This window comes from Rhinolophus ferrumequinum, chromosome 8 (assembly GCF_004115265.2).
Source record: "Rhinolophus ferrumequinum isolate MPI-CBG mRhiFer1 chromosome 8, mRhiFer1_v1.p, whole genome shotgun sequence".
In the NCBI taxonomy this organism is placed as follows: Eukaryota; Metazoa; Chordata; class Mammalia; order Chiroptera; family Rhinolophidae; genus Rhinolophus; species Rhinolophus ferrumequinum.
Genome location: NC_046291.1, coordinates 44,871,032 through 44,892,812, shown reverse-complemented (window position 1 = coordinate 44,892,812; position 21,781 = coordinate 44,871,032). Strand labels below are relative to the sequence as shown.

Below are 21,781 nucleotides of genomic sequence, written 5' to 3'. Positions count from 1 at the left end.
AGTTTGCATTTAACTGATTTTATTGAGACTCTTATAAAGGCACACTATTAACCAATAAAAACACTAAACTTTTTATAGCGGCCTCCAAAGTGAATTTTTTGATTTCTTTGTTCTACCCAAAAATAATGGTGAAGATCGTTGTTATTTTTAGAACTAATTATACTCGGTCAGTTTAGTATTCTTCCCTTCAAAATCAATGGCTTCAACCTGCTTTGCTATACTCAGTAGTTAAATAATAGGTAACCAGTGAATCATTATTTTAATGTAAAGCAGTACATAATTTAGTAAGTGTATTATCAGCGTCAACCTCAGAAGTCTGAGATCTTCTAGAATATTTCTTTGCAACTAGTCATATAACCCCAAAGTATACAATGTACACAATGGATGCTAATTAACTGTTGTTGACTGAAGATCTTTGAAAAGTCAAAACCAAAAGGCATTCCATAGCTTTCCAAACTAAATTGTTGGGATTTACCATGTACTCTAGGAAAGTTAAATTTCAAAAACCACTTAGAATTTCAAGGCACATTTTTTTGTTTTTCATGCAGAAGAATTGGATGCAAGATGAGTCTGGCATGCACCTAACAAAATGTTCAAGTGCCAAGAAGATTTGAGTAAAATTAGGTTCACCCATAAGATGTTTCCATGGCATGAAGCCCAGTAACAGAGTAGATTTGGTCCCAATATAAAACATTCAAACAACCTGGAAAGTGATAGATTTGTCTTTCATTCAGAAGCTAGGATACCACACAGTTTAACCCTAAATATGAAAACAGCTAATTCTAAAAACTGGAAATATAATTTTTATAGAAAATTTTATCTATACTTTTAAAATAAGAGATTATTATAAATCAAATCCCATGACACAAAATGTATCCACAATATTTAATTTAAATATTTTAATAAAACATTATCTAAAATAAGTGGGCCATGAACAGGACTTTAAAAATGCATTATATCCACTAAGATTTTTAACTGTAGTAAGTTCTCATCTGTGTAATGAAAACCACAACAAAACATATACTATCTTCCCTTTACACTTTCAATACATGAAAACATACTTAAAATATGAGGAAACCAATACATGCTAACAGCTGCTCGATTTTATTGATCTTATTCTTTCTGCACAGATGGACACGAGAACGTATTTTGAATTATGTGCTTGTAACCTTTAGTAAGCTTAAAAGTTTAATTTATAAGACATATTAATTATTTGTATTAGACAAAAAACAGATTTTATTCAGTAAATGAATTTCTTCAGAGTTTAATATATAAACAGTTCTTTTCTACATATAAAATTATAATTGATATGCTTAAAATTATTTCACTGTCTTTTTTAGTTCAATAATACCTAAATTATGGCTATACAAAGATAACTTTATTTACCAATATTTAATGAATAATGTTTGAAGGTATTTTCAGAAAACTTCTTTTTTTGAGAGGCCTCAATCTATTAAGAAACAGGACACAGAAGGAGAGAGCCTGAGGCTCATGGAAAACACAGATCTTAAACTTGATAGGGTTCACTTTACAATCCTTCAGGAGCTATTTCTCCAGCTTCTGCATTTTCCAAGCTCTCAATTTCCTTTCTGTTTGGACATTTTGCTAGTCATTGGCTTATTTGATACTTGGTAGAATACATTTCAAGTAAGATGCTTCTCATTTTGCTGATATGAGAATTAATTTTAGCAGGGTCCACTATCCATTCCATTGACCAAGCTAAAAATCTCAGCACCGCCATTGTTTCTTTCCTCTCCCTCAAGCCCCACCTCCTCTAAATTCTACCTCTGACAATATTTCTTTGTCTAGCCTCACCTGTCCATTCTCCCTGCCACATACACACTGCCTCCTAGATTTTCTGATATATTGGCCACTGAAATGGGCTCCTCAATGTGGAGTCAATTTATAGTCTATCTTGCACCCATGGTTGCCTTTCTAAACCCCAAACTCATTTACTTTAGAAAACAACAACTTGATATCCTCTGACACTCAGCCTTTGCCACCCCTTAATCAACTCTCAGGTGAAGACACCAACTTCGTAGTATGATATTCAAGGCCTCTTACAAACTATTAACTTATCACAAAGCACTGTCATCTCCCCCCATTAACATACACTCTCTCCACAGATTATGGTCTTATTTTCCAAATACGTCAAAGTATTCTCTCCTGAGTTTTCCTATAACATTATTTTCCTAGAATGGTTTCCTTACTCCTTTGTGCTACCCACTCCTAATCATGCGTCAAGGCCCACATTCAAGTTTACCCTCACACCCCTCTGTAGCTTTACTTGACCTCCCCCTCTGGGTACCCCAACAAAATGATTTTCTCCTTTAGCTACATTTCCATGGTTATTTATAAAGCCCTAGAAGTAATACCTCATTTGCACATAAAATAGATAACCTGGTTATTTCACTAAGTCTCCTTGCAGATTGTGAAGACTATGAAGCAGAAATTGTGTCAAATTGATTGTAGCATCCCTGGAACCTATCAGAGACCCCAGCGTATAATAGGTGCTCCCTGTTGTTAGGAGGAAGAAACTAAAAACATGAATAATTTAATGAGAAAAACACAAATTAAAAATATGATGAGATACCATTTTTCATCTATCAGACTGGTTTTTTTAAAAAAAGTTTGACAATATACTCTTTGGAGAGACTACACAGAAATAGGTGCTCTCATACAATGATGACAGAAAAGCAAAACAGCACAATTCTTTTGAGAGGATTTGGAAATATTGAGCAAAATTATACAGGCAGGCAGAGAGCAGATGGAAAATCTCTATACCTTCTCCTCAATTTTGCTATGAACCTAAAACTGCTCTAACAACTTAAGTGTATGACAAAGTTATAGGCATTTATCCTTTGAGTCAATAATTCCACTTTTAGGAATCTATTCCAAAAATACACTGGAAAAAATACAAAAGGACACATGACAAGTTTTTCATTACACCATTATTTGCAACAGCAAAAATGACTTGAAGCAACCTAAATCCTCCAATAGAGAGTTGGTTCAATAAACTAAAGTGCATAATAGATTATTGGGCAGATATAAAAGGAAATGAGGACTCTTGCTACATACCTCTATAGAGTGATATGCCAGGTATGTTGTTAATTTAAAAAGAAATCAACGTGGAAAGAAAGTATATATAGAATGCTACTATGCATTTAAGAAGGTGGGTAGGGGTGGGATAAGGACAAGAATACATGTACATACTTGCTTATATTTAAAAAATAAAAAAATAAACCAAAAATTTGCAAAAACAAGCCTACCTATAATTGGAAGAAGAGAAAATGTTAGAAGGGACAGAGTAAAAGTTATACTTCTCAGAATATAGCTTGTTTAGTAGATTTCACTTTGAAACCATATATTTTACATAATTACAAAACAAACCTGGATTTTTAAAAAGCAATGCCCAAAATGAAATGAATAATTCTGCACACTGAGTTGGGGGAAGGGGGTTGTATAATATCACAAACAGGAATGGTTCCAAGTATCTTTAAAACACAGTATTTGACTACACATAGCATATACTCTGAGTGTATGTACTGTAAGAACAACAACAAATGACAGAATGATCTTAAATGGCTTTCAGTAATTACATCGCTGATGGTAGCACTGGTATTGTTATTCTGTAATGTGCATGTATTGCAGGATAAAGCAAATGAGTAACGATATTGCTGCAGTTAGGGATTTTAAGGTTAGGAGAAAGGAGACGAGTAAAACTCTTTTCGTCTTGAACCTGAACTATAAGTGTCGGCATCATTCCATGACTCATTTTCAATTTAGAAAAATAAAATACATACTTCCTAGCTCTGTTTTCTAAAAAGCCTAGGAAACAGGACTATACAAAGAAGTACTAGCAATAAGCACACATGGTACTCAAATTTTGATCTCTACATGCTACTGCCCAATAGAAGGAATTAGGCTTCCTTGACGACAGTGTTAATAACGTCTGAGGCATGACATGTTCAAGACCAGCCTTGACTATCTTGCCATTCCAGAAAACAAAGTTATCAGAGATGGCTGAGGGAACATCAAAAGGGCTCAGAAATCAATGTGAAGGGGTCCCATTTCTCCAAAAATCCAGAATTGGGACAATTTGAGAATTAGTAAAAATAGTCATTGCTGTGAATTAAAACATATTTAATATGTGTAAAAACCTAAGTTCACAATGAGAATAACAATAAACCTCAATGGTTACCGTGGCTGCTGTGATCTCCCTTTGAGGAAGAACTTGTATTTCTACCACAAGGAGGCCAGTTAGCAGACGGCCTCCTGTCGTTAGTACCTTCAGGATGCACAGGAACCTCAGAGCTGAGGTCACACTCTTCCCAGGCAGCCAGAGCCGATGACTGAACACAGCTGAGGTTTAGCCATTTCTGCCCAAGGCAAGACTCCTAAGGGACAGGCTTTTCTCCCAAGTTCTCAGCATAGATAAGCAAAGACTTCATTAGACATGCATCATGGGTTGAGACTCTGCCCTGCCCTGCCTGTTTCATCTCCCCTTTACAGGTGTCACCTGGGCATCACAATCTGAAGGTCATCCCTGTGAATCTGCGTCCTCCCTTTTGGGTCTTTCATAGACATTTGCCCCCAGGAAATCTTTCATATGCGTATGGGAAACTATGGGCCAGACAACCCAATTTGTTCAGAAAATAAATTGCAAGCGAAAAAAAGACAGAAGAAACTGTGGATTAGAAGATATAAAAGACACAGCAACCAATCGCAATGTGGACCTTATTTAAATGTTGATTTATATAAAAAAAAGAGAGAAACAATCAGGGAATATGAACACTGACCAGATATTTAAGTATAAAGAGGACTGTTGTACGTTGGAATACTATTATTGTGATTATATTGTGTACTACATTTTTGTAAATCCTCATCTCCTGGAGATACACGCTGAGAAATTTATAGATGCACTTATATGATGTCTAGGAAGTGCTTCCAACTATTCCAGAGAAAGAAGGGAAAAGGGTAAGGCACACATGAAACAAGACAGGACTCGAAAACTATTTAAACTCCATAGTGTGTTACATGGAGCCTCACCCCTCACTGAGTTGAGCATGGAGGCTTATTCTTCTTTCTACATTTGGGTATGTTTGATGTTTCCCATAATAAATATTGGGTTTAAAAAAATTTTTTTAAACTTCTACCTCTCTATTCCATTTTGTTCACCCACTCATAACATGAAAGTGCCAAGAAGAATGGAATATACTCCCTATGGTGGATCTTTCTTAAAGGCCTGAAAGAAGTCAGATGACATTACTGTAGAAGAGGATTTTTTTTTTTAATTTTTGTTTGGACCTTGCTGCTACCCTACCACTAACTCAGACTTCAGACAGCCTCCCAAAGGCTTTAGGGGGACTTCTTTCTTGCTTGCGGAAGCAGCGTAACTTAATGGGTACAGTGTGGGCACTGGGGTCTGCTTGGCTTTGAATCCCAGCAATTCTAAGGTCATCATGAGCAGGACCTTGGGCAAGTTATTTAACATCTCTGGGCACTAAGGGTAAAAATTCTACCTAGACTACATAGTCTTGTTGGGAAGAGTAAACAAGATAAGACACTTAGCACAGGACCTGGCAGAGTAAGCATCATTATAGGTTTACTGTTTTCAGTCAAACACCGGACACTGTTGTGTAGCAGCTGAGAAAGTTTCTAGAACACTGTTTCTGATGAAAAATCTTGGAATCTACATAGGAACTCCCTGACGCCAGCTGGTGCATTATTTTAGATTTATCTTTAGGCTTACCATAAGTCCATAGCAGTATACAATTTTTTTTTTCTGGTATGCATACCTGCTTGCCTACTAGCCTGCCTCCCTGCCTCTGGATTCAGTCATCCATTACACTAAGGGTCCTCAACTTCTGGTTCCCATGCCAAAAGTTAGCTTAAGATTTAATTTCCTTCAAACTCCATTTCCCTCCCTCCTTTCCCTGTTACCTCCCTTCATCATATACTGATTTTGGAAAATACCAGGGAATATAGAGCCATGGCTACTAAGTTCCTTCCCTTTGCACGTGCACACACTGACCAAAACTCACTCAGCATATACTATCCCCATCTTTGGCACAGTACTTCTCAAGCTTGGGCAGGAATACAGTCCTACAAAAGAACGTAAAGAGGCTTGTGCAGAGGACGTGGACGATGTTTGTAGATTTGTCACTATTTGAAATGTAATCTATTAACCTCATCAAGTAATAGGCTAGGCAGGATAAGCAGTAAGGTTCAGAATGCGTATTCTGGTACTGAGATCACAATGAATTATAGCTACTACATCTCTGGCCCTTTAAACAAGGATGGTCCACTTTCCCGAATTGCGTCCCCAACCCATCGGCTGATCCCTAGATTTACTGCCCTAGCTCTTTGATTCTTCAGCTTCATCATGTTTTGACTTCTGTAGTTCACTTCAGGTCCTCCTGCTTTGGACAATCCCGACTGCACCAACCTTTCTGGTTTACTGACCTTGATCCAGCCCATCTGACTCTCAGTTTGTACGTCCCTACATCCCTTGGCTTCAATGCAAGTACTGTTTCCAACTCCTATGTGGACATTTCTGGACCAATTCTAGCCCCAAAGATCCCCATATGGGAGAGGGGTGAGATAAAGAGGAAAACAAAACTAGATCATTTTTTAGAAAGTACTTGTCTTCCGATGGTGCCACATGGTTGTAGCAGACTTTCATGGGGTCAGAGTACGCAGGCTAGGACAGTTACCATTTCAATACTAATCCTATAGCAAGAAACATTAAGCTGGCCAAATTTTAGTTTAAATAATAAGTCACAATGACCATAAAGAATAATACAATGATTTTTATAAACAAGACTTCAACTTTACTGTCCACCAATTAATTTGCAATAATTAAAAAGCATTTTTGTTTTGTACTAACAAAATATGTTAAAGGGTTTTTTTCACTTTTGCATCTCTGGACTCAGTGGCTTTACCTTTAAATCTGCAGCTCAGATTGTCTGACCGGATGACCAAATCAGTGCTACACCAGAAATTAATTATTTGAAAACTGTACCTATAGGAATAGAGATTAAAATTCTTTATCATCTTTTTAAATAAAGATTAAAATCATTAGTAAAGAGAATAAAATGTTCAACTCTCCATACATTAGTGCTGTGATCGCGACTAGTTGTATGTGGCTAATGAATTTTAATTAATTAAAGTTAAATAAAATTTAAAATGAAGTTCCTCAGTCACACTAACCACATTTCAGGTGCTCAAAAGCCACATGCGGCTGGTGGCAATGGTATCTGACACTCAGACACAAAGCATTCCATCATCGCAGCACTTTTAACTGAACAGTCATGCTTAGAGATTCACTCCACATTTGTTTTTCTGCAAGAAGCAATTTACACTAATAAAAAACTAATACTTACACAATGTGAGCTTCACATAATATTTATTAAAATAGGTGAACAGACCTGTCAAAGCATTTATAAACTTCATAAACAGTACATGCAGTTACTTGGTAAGCTTGATTTTTCACCACCATCTCTTCAAAATTCTTTCAAATTTGACAGCTTAGAAACATACTACCAATTTTTAAATGTATTCTCTTTTTAACATGTAGAATGCTGAATTAAAACATGTTTTACTTAGTAATTAGTCCTCCAATAATTCCCGTGAGTAATAGGTCATTTTGGGGTTGAACCCCTGCTTCCATTATTTCTGACCACACGGTCCACCGACAGATGTCTCACTTCGGATGTACACAACAGAAGACTGGGATCTATTTCACGTACATCTGTTCCCAAACAGCTTAGGCAGATTAATACTTACAATGCATCCAGGTCTGCTAAATCGCACATAATCACTAACTCTTGTTGTTTTAAAAATTGATTGTTTTTTCCTCATTTTCACATTTTTTCACATTACCTTTCACGTTGCTAAGTTTCCAGCAAATAAATGTTTATATAAAGCACAAGAAAATCATTTTAACTCTCTTATAAAAGAAACACTTTCAAGACCTTATTTGGAAGCCCAGCTTTCTCAGATTCTCTAGTTACTGCTTTAATTCAGCTGAGCTCAGAGTTGTGGTAGGAATAACACTTTGTAAGAACAACATGAAGTTGTGTAACCTGAGATAATAATTCTATGAAACATAGAGACTGATAAACCATAATTAAGATGTGAAACCTTTGTTTCATTTTTAAAAGTATTTAAAACAAAATATTCTAATGCTAAGTAAACATATAAAATCCTTGCTCTGAAATTTGATTATAGGGTACAGGAAATGAAATAGCATGAAGACAGGATAAGCTGGTCCTTTCATCCATCATGAAAAATCTGCTTATGACTAGTCTTGACCAACAAATTTCTATCAGATAATGGTTTCTTCCTTTCCAAAGACAGAACCTGTACTGAGGTGATGGCTCACCTCTCACCATGGCGTGTCCTGAAGCTAGGGAAGAGGAACAAGGGGCTTGGCCTGTATTTTTCATGTGGTTCTTCTAATGAGAAAATCATTAGGATAATACAGCACTCCTCCACACACACCACAAGGTTGATCCGATGGATCATTCAAACTTCACTCAGACTTACTTAATTTATTAAGATATCCTAACACTTAAAGTCTATAAAAACAGGCATTTTCTTTAAAATGCAACTTCACAGAGTTGATGCTTCTTCTCTAAGAACATCATACATAATACAAATGCCTCATTTTGCAGGTTAAAAATTGTAACTCAGAGGGGTTGAATGATTTGCTGAAAGTTAGTCTCACCCCTGTGGGTGCAGAGACAAGACCTCAGGTCCTTTGGTGCCCACTCCTGAAGCCTTTCCCACACCACGGATGGGAGCATATTACAGACAGCTGGAGTAGGAAGCCTATAAACGGACCCTATAGTGCTTTTCATACTTCAAGGTGCTTTCCATTAGTAAATAATGAAGTGAGAGAGAGAGAGAGAGAAAGAGAGACATTGACTGACTTGTGGGCATCTGGCATTCTAGTCACAGATATCCCTAAGTTAATCATTTTTAAGTGTACAGAAATATAACCTTAATATAGTCTAATCCTACCCATGACTAACTCTCCCCGTCAGTAGCTTTTCCTTTATGGGAAACAGATAAAAACAGTATAACCTAGTCACACAGTACAGTAAGAAGGTCCCACTTTGGCAATGCACAAAAATGCTTATAACTTCTGTTTCATTGTAACATTTCAAATAGAAGCTTACCACTTGGTAAGCACATGCTCCTAAAAGTTTGGCCTTGGTAGAGATTTAGAACAATGCCAACAGGCAGCAAGTGAGGCTTTGAAATTATCTCTGAAAATATCTGATTCAATAACAGCACAAGCTGAAGGCTAAATTACAAAATAGGCAAATCGGTCTATAGCATCTGTCCATGTGAGCTCTCCTCCATTTTTGTCACCTGATGCCCAGTCCCAGGCACCGTGTTGGGGGCTACCCACACTGTGGCATGGCTCTTGATTGGCTTTGCCTGGCAAGGTCCCATGACCCAGACTTGTCTGACTGTTTTCCTCTGGTCCCAAAGAACTCGCCTGATCCCTCTCCCACTTCTTCAGGATTTGCTCTTTCCTAGTTTACAGACAGCTAACTCGGTAATTATATTAACATGAATAAACTCATGTATGATTCTACAAGTAAAATGCCCATAATTGGAGATTCCAATAGAAAGATCATTAGGCACCACTGTAGGTAATAAAGATGTTTTCTGGACAGATGATGCCCTTTTATGCACATAGTTTACATTACAGTAGTGGCACCCTGGTCAGTCTATGCTCTGCTTGGTGCTTTCTACCCTGCAGATGAGCAAGATGGAACCTTCGGGCCGTGACGCTAACAAAGGCAAAGTGGGCCAATATTAGCCTAAGAATTTTTTTTAAAGAGTTCTGATGCTTTAACAAAAGGGAAGGAGATACTCTCTTCCAAGCAATGTCACTCTTAAGTAGCAGTAATCAGATTACAGTGCATTAGGCAAAACTAAAGTTAATGAGACCAGTTAAATTCATTCATTTAACTAATATTGATTGTTTATGTGTAAGGCAATCTTCAAGGTGCTAACAGTAAACAAAACAGATGTTCTGAGCATCTTCCCTTTACTCCATCCAGATCTAGTCTCCATCCTTCTCCTCCTGCTCTGTGCCTCCCTCAAGTGGTACCCTTGCACTCCAGTTTCTATTATAGCTGGCTTTGGACTATTGTAAAGTCCAGAAAAGAGGGAGCAGCTTGGATATTGAGTGCCCCCTTCCATCGCTGTGGAATTAGTGGAGGAAATCACCCAAGCCAGGGTAAACGTCACAGATCCTGTCTAGTGACCCTTTCTCTACAGAGTCTCTGAATCCAGGCTCAGGCAATCCTTCCCCTTTTGGGGCTAAGAATGGAATCACCTATCCTTCTATTTCTAGTCCCAAGAGTATTTCACTATCCCTACATCCTGCTTATACCTTTGTAAATGCTGCCTTTTAAGAACTCTTACCAAGTTATCCTAATATGAGTACGCCATTTATTTACTATTAGGGGTGATGGTTCGTAAGACAGACAGTAAATATTACATAGTGTATTAAAAACATACCATGGAATAATATAAGGAAGTAAAGGGAGCCAGAAAGTGTGCAGGAGAAAGGAATTTTAAATAAGTGATGAGGGACAGTCTTACTGAGAAGGTAACATTTAAGCACAGGCTCAAGGGAGGTAATAAAGTAGGCCAAATAAAAGACTATAATGGCCTGAGCTAGGCAGCAATTGCCTGGACAGCGAAGGAAGGCAGAGGTAGCAAATACAGTGGACAGGATTGGTGGCTGATTAGAAATGGTAAGGGAGAGACAGTGAATCTGAATCCTGGCAAAGTTAACATTGTAGATAGATTCCTAAATGCCCCTTCGCATATGAACCCAGCATGTTTACTACTTTTATATGCAATCCTATGATCCATCAAACATAAACTTCAAGGAGTTCTACTCTTTGTACCATAACCTACACACACCTAAAAAGCTAAGTTAAATATTCTGACAACAGACTGACTGATTAGTGAGTTCTAAAATTGTGATAGGGAATCAAAGACCAGGTATTATTTTTAAGGAGCAAGAAAAGTTGCTTTTCATGTAGATGTACGAGTATTAAATTTGTGGGACTCCCAAGTTCATGTATACAGGAAGCATTTGAGTTCAGGACTAAAGATAGAAATTAAATATTAAGCCAGAGGGTAAATGAGAAGAGCAATGGATAATATGACCCAGAGAGCATCAGAAGAGTGAGAACAGCCCAGACCAGACTCCTTGAGAACATCAAAACTAGGCAAACAGAAAGAAGTGCCCCTGAGACTGATCAAGTAGGTTCTGGTGCTGGTACAGAATCCAAGGGAACAAAGTCAAACGAGTAATCCAAAAACGGTAAAGGCCATGGAATTTGTCCATGTGATCAGGCAATTAGACGGTAACTGCTAACCTTTGCCCAAGCAGTTTTAGCAGAGAGAAGAAAAAAGCCAGATCTCCAATGGTTGAGAACTAATTAAGAAGCAAACTATTAAAAGTAAGCTCTTAGAGGCTCCTAATTTTTCTAGGAGCGTATCCAAGAAAGTGAGGAAAGAGGCAGGGTAGCAGCTAGAAAGGGAAGTTTACAGGAGCAAGGCCAGGGGCCGTTAGGATGAGGGTCCTGAACATATATATCACTGTGCTTAAGTGAAAGAGCTGCCAAACCAAGGACTGAAAACCTAAGAAAGAGGGTATAAAAGATGAGACATTTTTCGATAAGGCTAAAGAAATGGGAGGGGTTGGTTATGAAGAGAGATGACAAACATCTATGCTGTGGCCCTGGCTGGGGGCAAATGATGTGAAATGAGGGTGACAGTCACTAAAATGGACTTGGGATAAAGAGACACAGTTTGAGTTAGATGACATAGCTTTAAATAAATATAAAAAGAAAGCTGGAGGGAGGGGGAGTATCTTCATACTCTCTAATAAATAAAACCCAAATTCTTTACCTTTGTTTTCAGGCCTCTCCCCATTTTGGCCTCTGCTTTCCTGTCAAATATCCTCCTCCTGCTACATTTTGACAGATTACCAGTCACTATTCTCAGAAAATGGCCTTCCATTTTCAACCTTCATTTAATTCCATCAACCTAGAATTTTTCTCCCACTTTGATCACACCTGGTTGAATAGTGCCCCCCAAAATTCAAGTCCACCTGGAACCTCAGAATGTAACCTTATTTGTAAAATATAAGACGGAATTAACTTAAAGTTCTCAAGATCTTCCTGGATTTGGGGTGGACCTTAAATCTAATAACTTTTTCCTTATATAAAGAGAGGACACACAGAAGGGCAGGCCATGTAAAGAGGCAGGTTGGAGATCGGCTACCACAAGTCAAGGAACACCAGGAGCCAGCAGAAGCTAAAAGAGGCGAGGAAGGATTCTCTCCTAGAGCCTTCAGAGGGAAGGACCATGGCCCGACTAACACCCAGATTTCTGAATTCTGGTCTCCAAAACTAGAAGAGAATAAATTTCTGTTCTTTTAACCTGACAAACTTGTGATTTGTTAGCACAGCCCTAGAAAACTAATATAACACCTTAAACCCTCATGAAGTACTTTTTACTACTGTGTTTTCCCAAAAATAAGACCCAGCCGGACGATCAGTTCTAATGTGTCCTTTGGAGCAAAAATTAATATAAGACCCAGTCTTATAGTAAAATAAGACTGGGTCTAGAATAGAATAGAATAGAATAGAATAGAATAGAATAGAATAGAATAGAATAGAATAGAATAGAATAGAATAGAATAGAATAGAATACCAGGTCTTATATTAATTTCTGCTCCAAAAGACGCATTAGAGCTGATTGTCCGGCTAGATCTTATTTTCGGGGAAACACGATGTTGAACTCGAGTTCTTTTTGGAAGACTTAAATAAACAAGAAAATTGATTTTCCATAAAGAAACTCTTATGCAAGAATAGACATCTCCCTCCTCTGAACACAGAAATCCTTAAAGGCAGGGCTCACATCTTACTGATATCAATGCACAAATCACATATTAGTTGTTTCATGTTTGATGAATGACTGTTTGGTGACATACAGGTCTTACATTAGTATTTAGGGTCATATGTCTTTCAGAAAAGGTAAAGTCTCCTTGAAGGCAAAGACCAGGTCCCCATTTTGTATTTTGTAGCACCTAGCAAAGTGTTTTAGCACTAAGTTAGCACCAAAATGTGTAATTTGTTAAGAGAATAACCACTAATCAAATTATTATCTTGATTGACTAGATCTAATATACTAAACTGAAAACATTTCTTCCATCAAAAAAAAAAGACCAAAAAGAAAAAAAAAGTACTGGAGCTTTTGTACCTCCCATCTTGACTTAGAAATTGTCCTTAACAGTCCTCACTTCTATGGGGAAGAGTAACACAAACATTATTCCAAGTCACCCTTGAACCCAATAAAGACAACTCCAATCACTATGGTCAAGCTCATTTGCCCTGCCAACAAGACCATCAGTTACTATTTTGGCAGTGATAGCCCTCATAAAATACATTAGTGTCTTTGCTCATTACTCAAGATGGAAAACTAAGGAAAGATCACAAGACATTTTATTTTATTAGTGAGAACAATTAAGGCTAGGAGAAAAGATTTGCAAAAGATGCATCTGATAAAAGATTGTTATCCAAAATATACAAAGAATGCTTAAAACTCAACATAAGGAAACAAACATCCTGATTAAAAATGGGCCAACGATCTTAACAGACTCCTCACAAAGAAGATATACAGAGGGCAAATAAACATATGAAAAGATGCTCCACACCATATGGCATCAGGGGAATGCAAATTAAAATGAAATACCACTAGAATGTGGAACAACAGGAACTCATTTGTTGCTGGTGGGAACACAAAATGGTATAACCACTTTGGAAGACAGTTTGGCCAAATTTAACAAAACTAAACATACTCTTAGCACAGAACCCAGCAATCATACTCCTTGGTATTTACCCAAAGGAACTGAAAACGTATGTCCACACAGAAATCTGCACATGGATGTTTACAGCAGCTTTATTCATAACTGCCAAAAGTTGAAAGCAAACAAGATGCCCTTCAGTAGGTGAACGGATCAGTAAACTGTGGTCCATCCAGACAACAGTACATTATTTAATACTAGAAAGAAATGAGCTATCAAGCCATGCAAAGACATGGAGGAACCTTAAACACATATTACTAAATAAAACAGACCAATCTGAAAAGGCTACATATTGTTTGATTCCAAATACATAATATTCTGAAAAAGACAAAACTGTGGGGACAGTAAAAAGATCAGCAGTTGCCAGGGTTTTCGGTGAGGGAGAAATAATAGGCAGAGCACAGAGAACTTTTAGGAGCAATGAAACTACTCTGATATTATAATAGTGGATACATGTTATGATGTTTAATTTTATGTGTCTACTTGAAGGGGGCAGGAGATGCCTGGATAACTGGTAAAACACTGTTTCTGAGTGTATTAGTGGGAGACTGAGGAAAGACCTCCCTCAACAATGTGGACAGGTATCACCCAATCTGTTGAGGGCCCAAATAGAACAAAAAGGTGGAAGAAGGGCAAATTCTCACTCTCTTTTTGGCCATCCACCTTCTGCCCTCAGACATCAGAGCTCCTGGTTTTCAAGCTGGGCCTTATTTCATAGTCTCCACCCCCATCACCCACCCCAGTTCTCAGGCCTTCAGACAATCTGAATTATACCACCGGCTTTCCTGGTTCTCAAGCTTGCAAATGGCAAACAGTGGCATATTTCAGCCTTCGTGATACCATAGTAAGTCTCCAATTCCCATAATAAATCTATCTTCTATACGTTCTGTTTCTCTGGAGAACCCCAATACACAGGCCATTATAAATTTGCCAAAACCCAGAGAATATACAACACCAAGAGTGAACTGTAATGTAAACTATAGACTTTAGGTGATAAGGATGTGTCAGTGTCAATTCATCAATTGTAACAAATACACCACTCTGGTGGTGAATGTTGATAATGGAGGCTGTGCGTATGTGAGGACAGAGATATACAGGATATCTCTTCCTACTGCTCAGTTTTGCTGTGAACCTAAAACTGCCTTAAAAAATAAAGTCTATTTAAAAACAACAACTACTACTAAAGCATTGAGTCATCTTACAAACTTCTCACATGCATCATGTAAAAACACCCAGTGACCCCACCTTCAGCCTTTCCTGGAAGAGCCAGTTACTGGGCAACCTGCAGCAGACAAGGTCTCCATCTCTACAGCCTCCCACACCACGTCCTGCCAAGTACAGTAAACTTGATGGAGTTTTTCCTTCATTTTCTGGACCAATTTTGTCTTTCACCACTTACATCTAAATTAATTCCACATCGGGCAGTATGTCCTAAATTAATTCCACATCAGGCAGTATTTCTTGCGTTTGAACATCTCATCTCTTAATACTCCTTTTCTTTTCCCACCCTTACTATGTTACTAAGTAAAGCATCTCTTGGTTTCTTCTATAAATAGAAGTATTTACTAACCTCCTAGACTTCTGTACCTTCAAATTTAGGGCACCAACTGTGGTTTGCACACTAGTTACAAAGTAAAAGTGGTACACCTAGATGAAGGAAAAGAAAACCAAAGGGTTTGGGGGCCCCCAAATTAAACAAAGAGTCAACATTTGCAAACTTTAGAGTTCTGTCAAGATGCATTTTTAAATGCTACAGACAGTAATGCTACTTAAGCCTACCTTTCCTCAATCACCACTCAGTATAAAAAATCATTTATTCTTTCAAATCATTCTTTGCCTTTTGGTATTACTAGCATTGCAACATTAATTTGTATGACCTCTCGGTGCATAATGTTTCATTTTAATCCTATCCTATTTCAGCTTCGTTGTAGCTTCAATTGGCTCTTGTAGGTTAACCTCAATTCTAACTGTAAACCTATAACCCCAAAATTCAAACTGATTTAAAAACTAAAAACAATCACTCTATGTGCATATCTCTAGCTTTTCATTCACAGGTTTAAGAAAACATTCCACATTGGTTTTCAAAACACATGAAAACTTTTAAATTAAGGTCAAAGGTAGTTTTAGTTTCATGAGTGAGCATGGCAAATGCAGAAGCAGAGTTCACACTCAATCAGTGCTGGATTTCATTTTGTTAGACTTTTGTGTAAGAAACTTTAAAACGGTGTCATTTTTCTATTCTGTAGAAATAGCACATTCTGTCTTGTTTTTCAACAGGTGGAGGACACTTTTTTTTTCAATTTCATCAGTTTGTGTTTAGCTAGAAGAGACTGTACCACATCCCCAGATTTTTCTCTAAGTTATATCTAGACTAGGACTTGAAATATTTCTATTGTAAAGTACAGCATTATAACACGTTCTAAATAACTAAAGTTTTAAGTCAATAAAAGTCAAATACAAGTAAACAGTATGATGATGATTCTAAAGTCAACATTAAAAATCAAAAGTTTCTAGACTGAGCCTGAAAAAGGCTTGATTCTAGACTACAGCAAGAGAGATATGAAGGATGAAAAAGTCCAGAGAGACCCCAAAGTTTTGAAGTTAAACTTTCAGAAGTCAGCAAAATGAGAATTGGATTCAGAGTCCACGTGGAGGTAAATTCTGTAAAGGCTTATGATTTCAGCCTATCGTCAGAAATTGGTAGATTAAAACTTCATCAAGTTGGAGGGGAGGAGTAGGTAACTTTCCTGCGTTTAGAAAACACCACCCCTGCGGGAATCAATTGTCTCCTCGGCTCAGAACAGAAGCTGAGTGTGGAGTTGGCCCAGGGAATGCACCCGCAGGCGGCCAGCCGGGCGGGAGGTGGCAGGTAGCGGGAGGCCCCTGGGGATGGCTCGGGTTCTCCCAAGCTGGGAAGGAGGAGGCAGCGGCTACCTCACCAGGTAGCCGGCGGGGACGAAGGAGGAGCTTATGGAGGGGGAGAGGCAGCGCCGGGGTGGAGAGTGCGGGGCGGAGGAGGGGAAGGAAGCAGAGGGAGGCGAAGGCGCCGGTACCCGGGCACTCACCCGCGGGGCGCACGGGCTGGATGGGCCGCCACCTCAGGGTCCGCTCGCTCAGCACCACATCGCAGCTGTTCCTCCCGATTTCGAAGATGCCCCGGAGCAGAACCTGCTCGGCAGCCGCCTCTGGTGGCTGCGGGAACGCCCACGGCGCGGAGGGCACAGCGGCCGCAGCCGGGGGCGCCCCTTCCTCCCCGCCGCCCTCCAGGGCGCTCACGCGGCCGCCCCGCTTGCCCCGAGGCATGGCTGAGCCACAGGCTGGGCCGAAGCCAGGGCCTCGGGAGACCTTCGGAGGAGGAGGAACAGGTGGCAGCGGAGGCCGCGGCTGCTTGGGCTTTAGTCGCGTCCGGCGCTGCCACAGCAACCGCGCGCAGAGACCCAGGAGGGAGGCGGGGCGGGCAGGCGGGGCGGGCGGGACGCAGCCCAGCACCTTAGGCCGCCAGCCTCTCGTCTCTTGCTGCTCAAGACAAAAAGACCCCGGAGCAAGGAGAGGAATAAATAGCTCCCTCCACTCAGTCTCTCCGGTTCAGTGGAATTTGGCGCGTTGCGTTACTCGCAGTTGAACAAACCAACGCTTCTCAAACTTTGATTTGCATACTCACCCCCGTGGGTATCTTGTTAAAATGCAGAATCTTCTTGAATAAGCCCAAAGTACTGTCCTTCTAAGAAGGTCTCGGGCGATGACGCCGCCGTTGGCCTGCGGAACACACTTTGAGTTGCAAGAGTATAAGCCTCTGTTTTCCCACTTCCTTTGCAATGGGCTCTCCTGAAGAGCAGAGGTGGTGCTTTATAACCACGTTTCCATGCCCGCAGTAATTAGCTGATCTTTATGCAGCTGGTGTATAGAATGTGGGCGAGCTGACTTCCCAAAAGCCGTGAGAGAAAGTCAAAAAGTGTCTGGTTTGCATAGAGAAAGTCTCACCAGACAAATTTAGTATTAAAGGAAGGTGCCTCCATGCCCCCAAGCTATCTCCTCTGTAGTTTTGTCTTTGCTGCATCTGGCACTCCCTGAAGAGAGATTACTAGCAGCAGGGCTTGTTCTCCTGATGGCTACTGCTGTAATGTAGTGTCACCTGGAAATGGAGAGAGCCCTGGTGGGGGGGGGGGCTTCATCCTTCAGTTTCTCCTGATAGCTGAGATTCATGGAATTACCTGATTTATTTTCTTTTTTTCTTCTTTCCTTTTTTTTGGTATCATGTGTACAAAGCAATGTAATAATTCGACATTTACACCCCTCACAAAGTGATAACCTCCCCCAATCTATTGTCCCTCTGACATCATATATAGCTATTACCATACCATTGACTATATTCCCTACGCTGTACTCCACATCTGGTGTCTATATGTGTGTGTGTGTATATATATATATATATATATATATATATATATATATATACACACATAAATGGTGCCCAAAAAAGGTATACACATTTTTAAAAAGGAAAACTGTATTAAAATTGTAGTACTCAATATATACTGATAACAGACTTCTGCAATTACAAGAGATGCATCAGCATCCAGACACCTCTGATTACAGGGAACTACTGCTTGACCAAAGGGTCCACTTGTATACATTTTTGGCACCCCGTTATATATTTAATTATAGTTGAAATTCAGTACTATTCTACTTCAGCTTCAGGTGTATAGCTCAGTGGTCAGACATCTACACAGTCCATAAAATTAGCTGATTGTTAATTTGAAAAGCACAGAAAGTCTGGGGGCCAGTGGTCCTCAATCATGGCTGCACATTAGAGTTACCTGGGGAGATTTTTAAAATCCAGATGCTCAGTCTGTCCTCAAGACAATTAAATTAGAATCTCTGTGGAATGAAACCTACCTAGACTTCAGGATTTTTAAAAGCTCCTGGAGTGATTCCAGTATTCAGCCAGGGCTGAGAAAAGCCGTGTAATAACAGGGAGCTGACAACTTATGGTCAAACAGGGAGAAAGTGTATTCTCAGGAAGAGGAACAGAGTGGGGGTATAAGGTCGGGATAAGTTACAAGTGATGGAGTTAAAGAAGAAATTAAATTAATGGAATTCTGGATCTCATTCCAGTGTGCTGGTGCCTAACCAATAACATCAGAGAGTCAGCCACTTCTCATTCTGTCTTCTTCCCTGGTCACTGCAAAGTCAGACAGAAGAACTAGTAGTAGCAAGAGTGTCTCAAGATTCCCTGCTCAAACTTAGATTTCAAACAACCAGAGAGGGAGACAGTCAGCTAGCCAAGTCCCTTTCAAACATAAACACCAGTGTGCCAGTTAAGCTGGGGTTCTTACTGTTTAATGCTCTGAAAACAAATACCCAAGCTCCCTGCCAAAGCGGGGAAGAGCCTCAGTTTGATCTGATTGCAGCGAGCTGTTTCTTGGAGCAGAAGTGCAGCTGCTGCTGCACCCCACGCAGGCTTCAGGTGGCTGAGCTCATCAGTCATTCGTGGGGAAGGCTGGTGCCCTCCGCAGAATGAGTTGCAGCTCTGGAGTCAGCATCTTGTATTCACAGCTGTCAGGCAATCAACACAGGTAGGACTCACTGGCATTTTAAAAGTTCACTGAGAGCCCGGGCCATAGACCAAGGCAGTGGCTTCTTCTTAGGACCTTGGCAAGGGGCAAGATGCCGTTTTTGAAGCTTCAGTCCAGCGGCCAGACAGTCAAAAACATTGGCTTTGCATTTCTTGAGAATGAAAGTGATGGGTGTGCCCATTCTTTTCCTTTGATAAGCTGTTTTCTTCCAGGGCCCTAAAGATTTCAGTGTTTGGGGGCTCTGTTCTCAGGACCTATCTACATAGGCATCAATGCCATGGCTTTACGTACCAGCCAGGGCTCCTCAAATGATGCCTCCAGCCCCAGCCACTCCCCTGAACTTCAGACACCATGTCCAACTAACTGCCTAACTGACATCTCAACTTGGCTGTCCAATAGCCATCGAAATGCAACATATCTAAAACCAACCTCATGATTTTCCATCTCAAACCTATTCCTCCCAGAATGTTCAAATCTCAGCAAACAGTGTGGTCAAAATCTTTGATATCATCCTGGTCTCCTCTCTTCGTCTCATACCTCATGTCCAATCCATTATCAAATCCTGTCAACTCTATGTGCAAAATAGACTCCTTACAGCCTGCTCTCATCTTGGTCTGCACCCCTGCACCTCTCACCTGGTCAGTTTCTATCACCTCTCAATCCATCTTCTTGCTTTCCCCTTCCCCTGCACTGCCTCCTTTAGCCCAGAGTCTATTTTCTACCTAGCAGTCACATTGTTCCTTTAAAAATAACAGGATCATATAATTTCCTGCTCACAACCTTCCTTTGACCTCCCGTCACTCTTGGAATAAAATCAAAATACTTAGCAAAGCTACAAAGCCCTATATCATCTGGCCCGTGGCTACCTTTCCAAGGTCCCTTTGGTTACTCAAATAAGCCTTCTTACTACTCCTCAAACACAGTGAGATTAGTCCCTTCTCACAGCATTTGCCTTGCTGTTCCCTCTGGCTGGAATGCTTTTCCAGTCAGCCAACCAGATGGCTTTCTCCTTCACTTCATTCACTTTTCAGATTAAAGGTCACCTCCTCTAAGAAGCCATTACTGAGAATCATCCATGATTCACCAGCCTGTAATCCTGTGTATTAGTTTCCTATTGCTGCTGTAACCAAGTATGATAAACTCCATGACTTAAAACAACACAAATGTATTATGTTACACTCCTAGAGGTCAGAAGCCTAAACTCAGTTTCGCTCAACTAAAGGTGTCAACAGGCCTGCATTCCATCTGGAGTCCCTAGGGGAGAATTCATTTCCTTGCATTTTCCAGCTTCTAGCAGTTGCATGCATTTCTTGACTCAGAGCCCCTTCTTCCATCTTCAAAGCCAGCAGCATAGCGTGTTTTCTCTATGCTTCCATTCTTACATTTTCTGTCTCTGAAAGTCTTTTCTCCTTCTTATAAGGGCCCTATGATTACATTGGGCCTGCCTGGATAATCCTTAACTACATTGCAAATTCCCTTTTGCTATGGAAGGTAACATATTCTCAGGTTCTGGGGATTAGGACAGAGACATCTTCAGGCCACCATCGATCGCGCTTCGATGCCTGCTTTATTTTTCTTTATATCCCTTATTATTACCTCTTATTATATATTTACTTATTTGTTTATTGTCTAGGTTCCCATTGAATGAGTTAAAGTATTTAGTAACAGTGTTGGAATATAAGACACACTCAATAAATGTTAAGTGTTATGACTGCTGTTGAAATAAAAGCTTCTTGGTGGCAGGGAATTTATCTTGTTCTCCACTGAATCTCAGTATCTAGCATAGTACATAGTAAGTGCTCAAAAAATATCTGAAAGAAGGCATGTACTCCTTTACCATTTTTCTGTAACAATGATGTGGGCAGCTCAATAGTTGTGTGCCCACTAGCTCCCTAGGATCAGTTGTCCCATAAGTGATTCACATATATAACACACTAATGCATAAAAATTACACTCCAAACATTTTCAGGAAGCTTCCTGAACATTGCTTTCCCTGCTTTGACTGAAGCTTGAGTATTTGTTTTCAGGTCATCAAATGATATCTGTCCTTGCTTCACAGTTACAGAGTTGCTTTCTACTTGGAAGGCATTTGGCTAGATCTAGAAACGCACTCTCCATCACTGTTTTTTTCAGAAATCTACCGCTGAGCGGAAGACCTTGAAAAACTCTCTGCTATTTTTACCATTGTTTTCAGGAGGACATTAAGTATCTGGACAAGTCCCAGGGATGTCGGTCTGATGGTACAGCCTCCTGAATTTGAGGCCACCTTCTTAGTATCACAGATGGAGGCTGG

The 21,781-nt window shown here is 39.8% G+C and overlaps 1 protein-coding gene across 1 annotated transcript in view; it reads right to left on the bottom strand.

The window, feature by feature from the left end:
* The window catches only part of CERKL (ceramide kinase like), a 105,057-nt gene extending 87,747 nt beyond the window's left edge, over window positions 1-17,310 (bottom strand). Inside the window, exon 1 of the mRNA XM_033111966.1 lies at window positions 16,978-17,310. Coding sequence (XP_032967857.1) covers window positions 16,978-17,215 — 238 coding nt within the window. The 5' untranslated portion in view covers window positions 17,216-17,310. The remainder of the gene's footprint in view (window positions 1-16,977) is intronic.
* Between the last annotated feature and the right edge of the window lie 4,471 nt (window positions 17,311-21,781).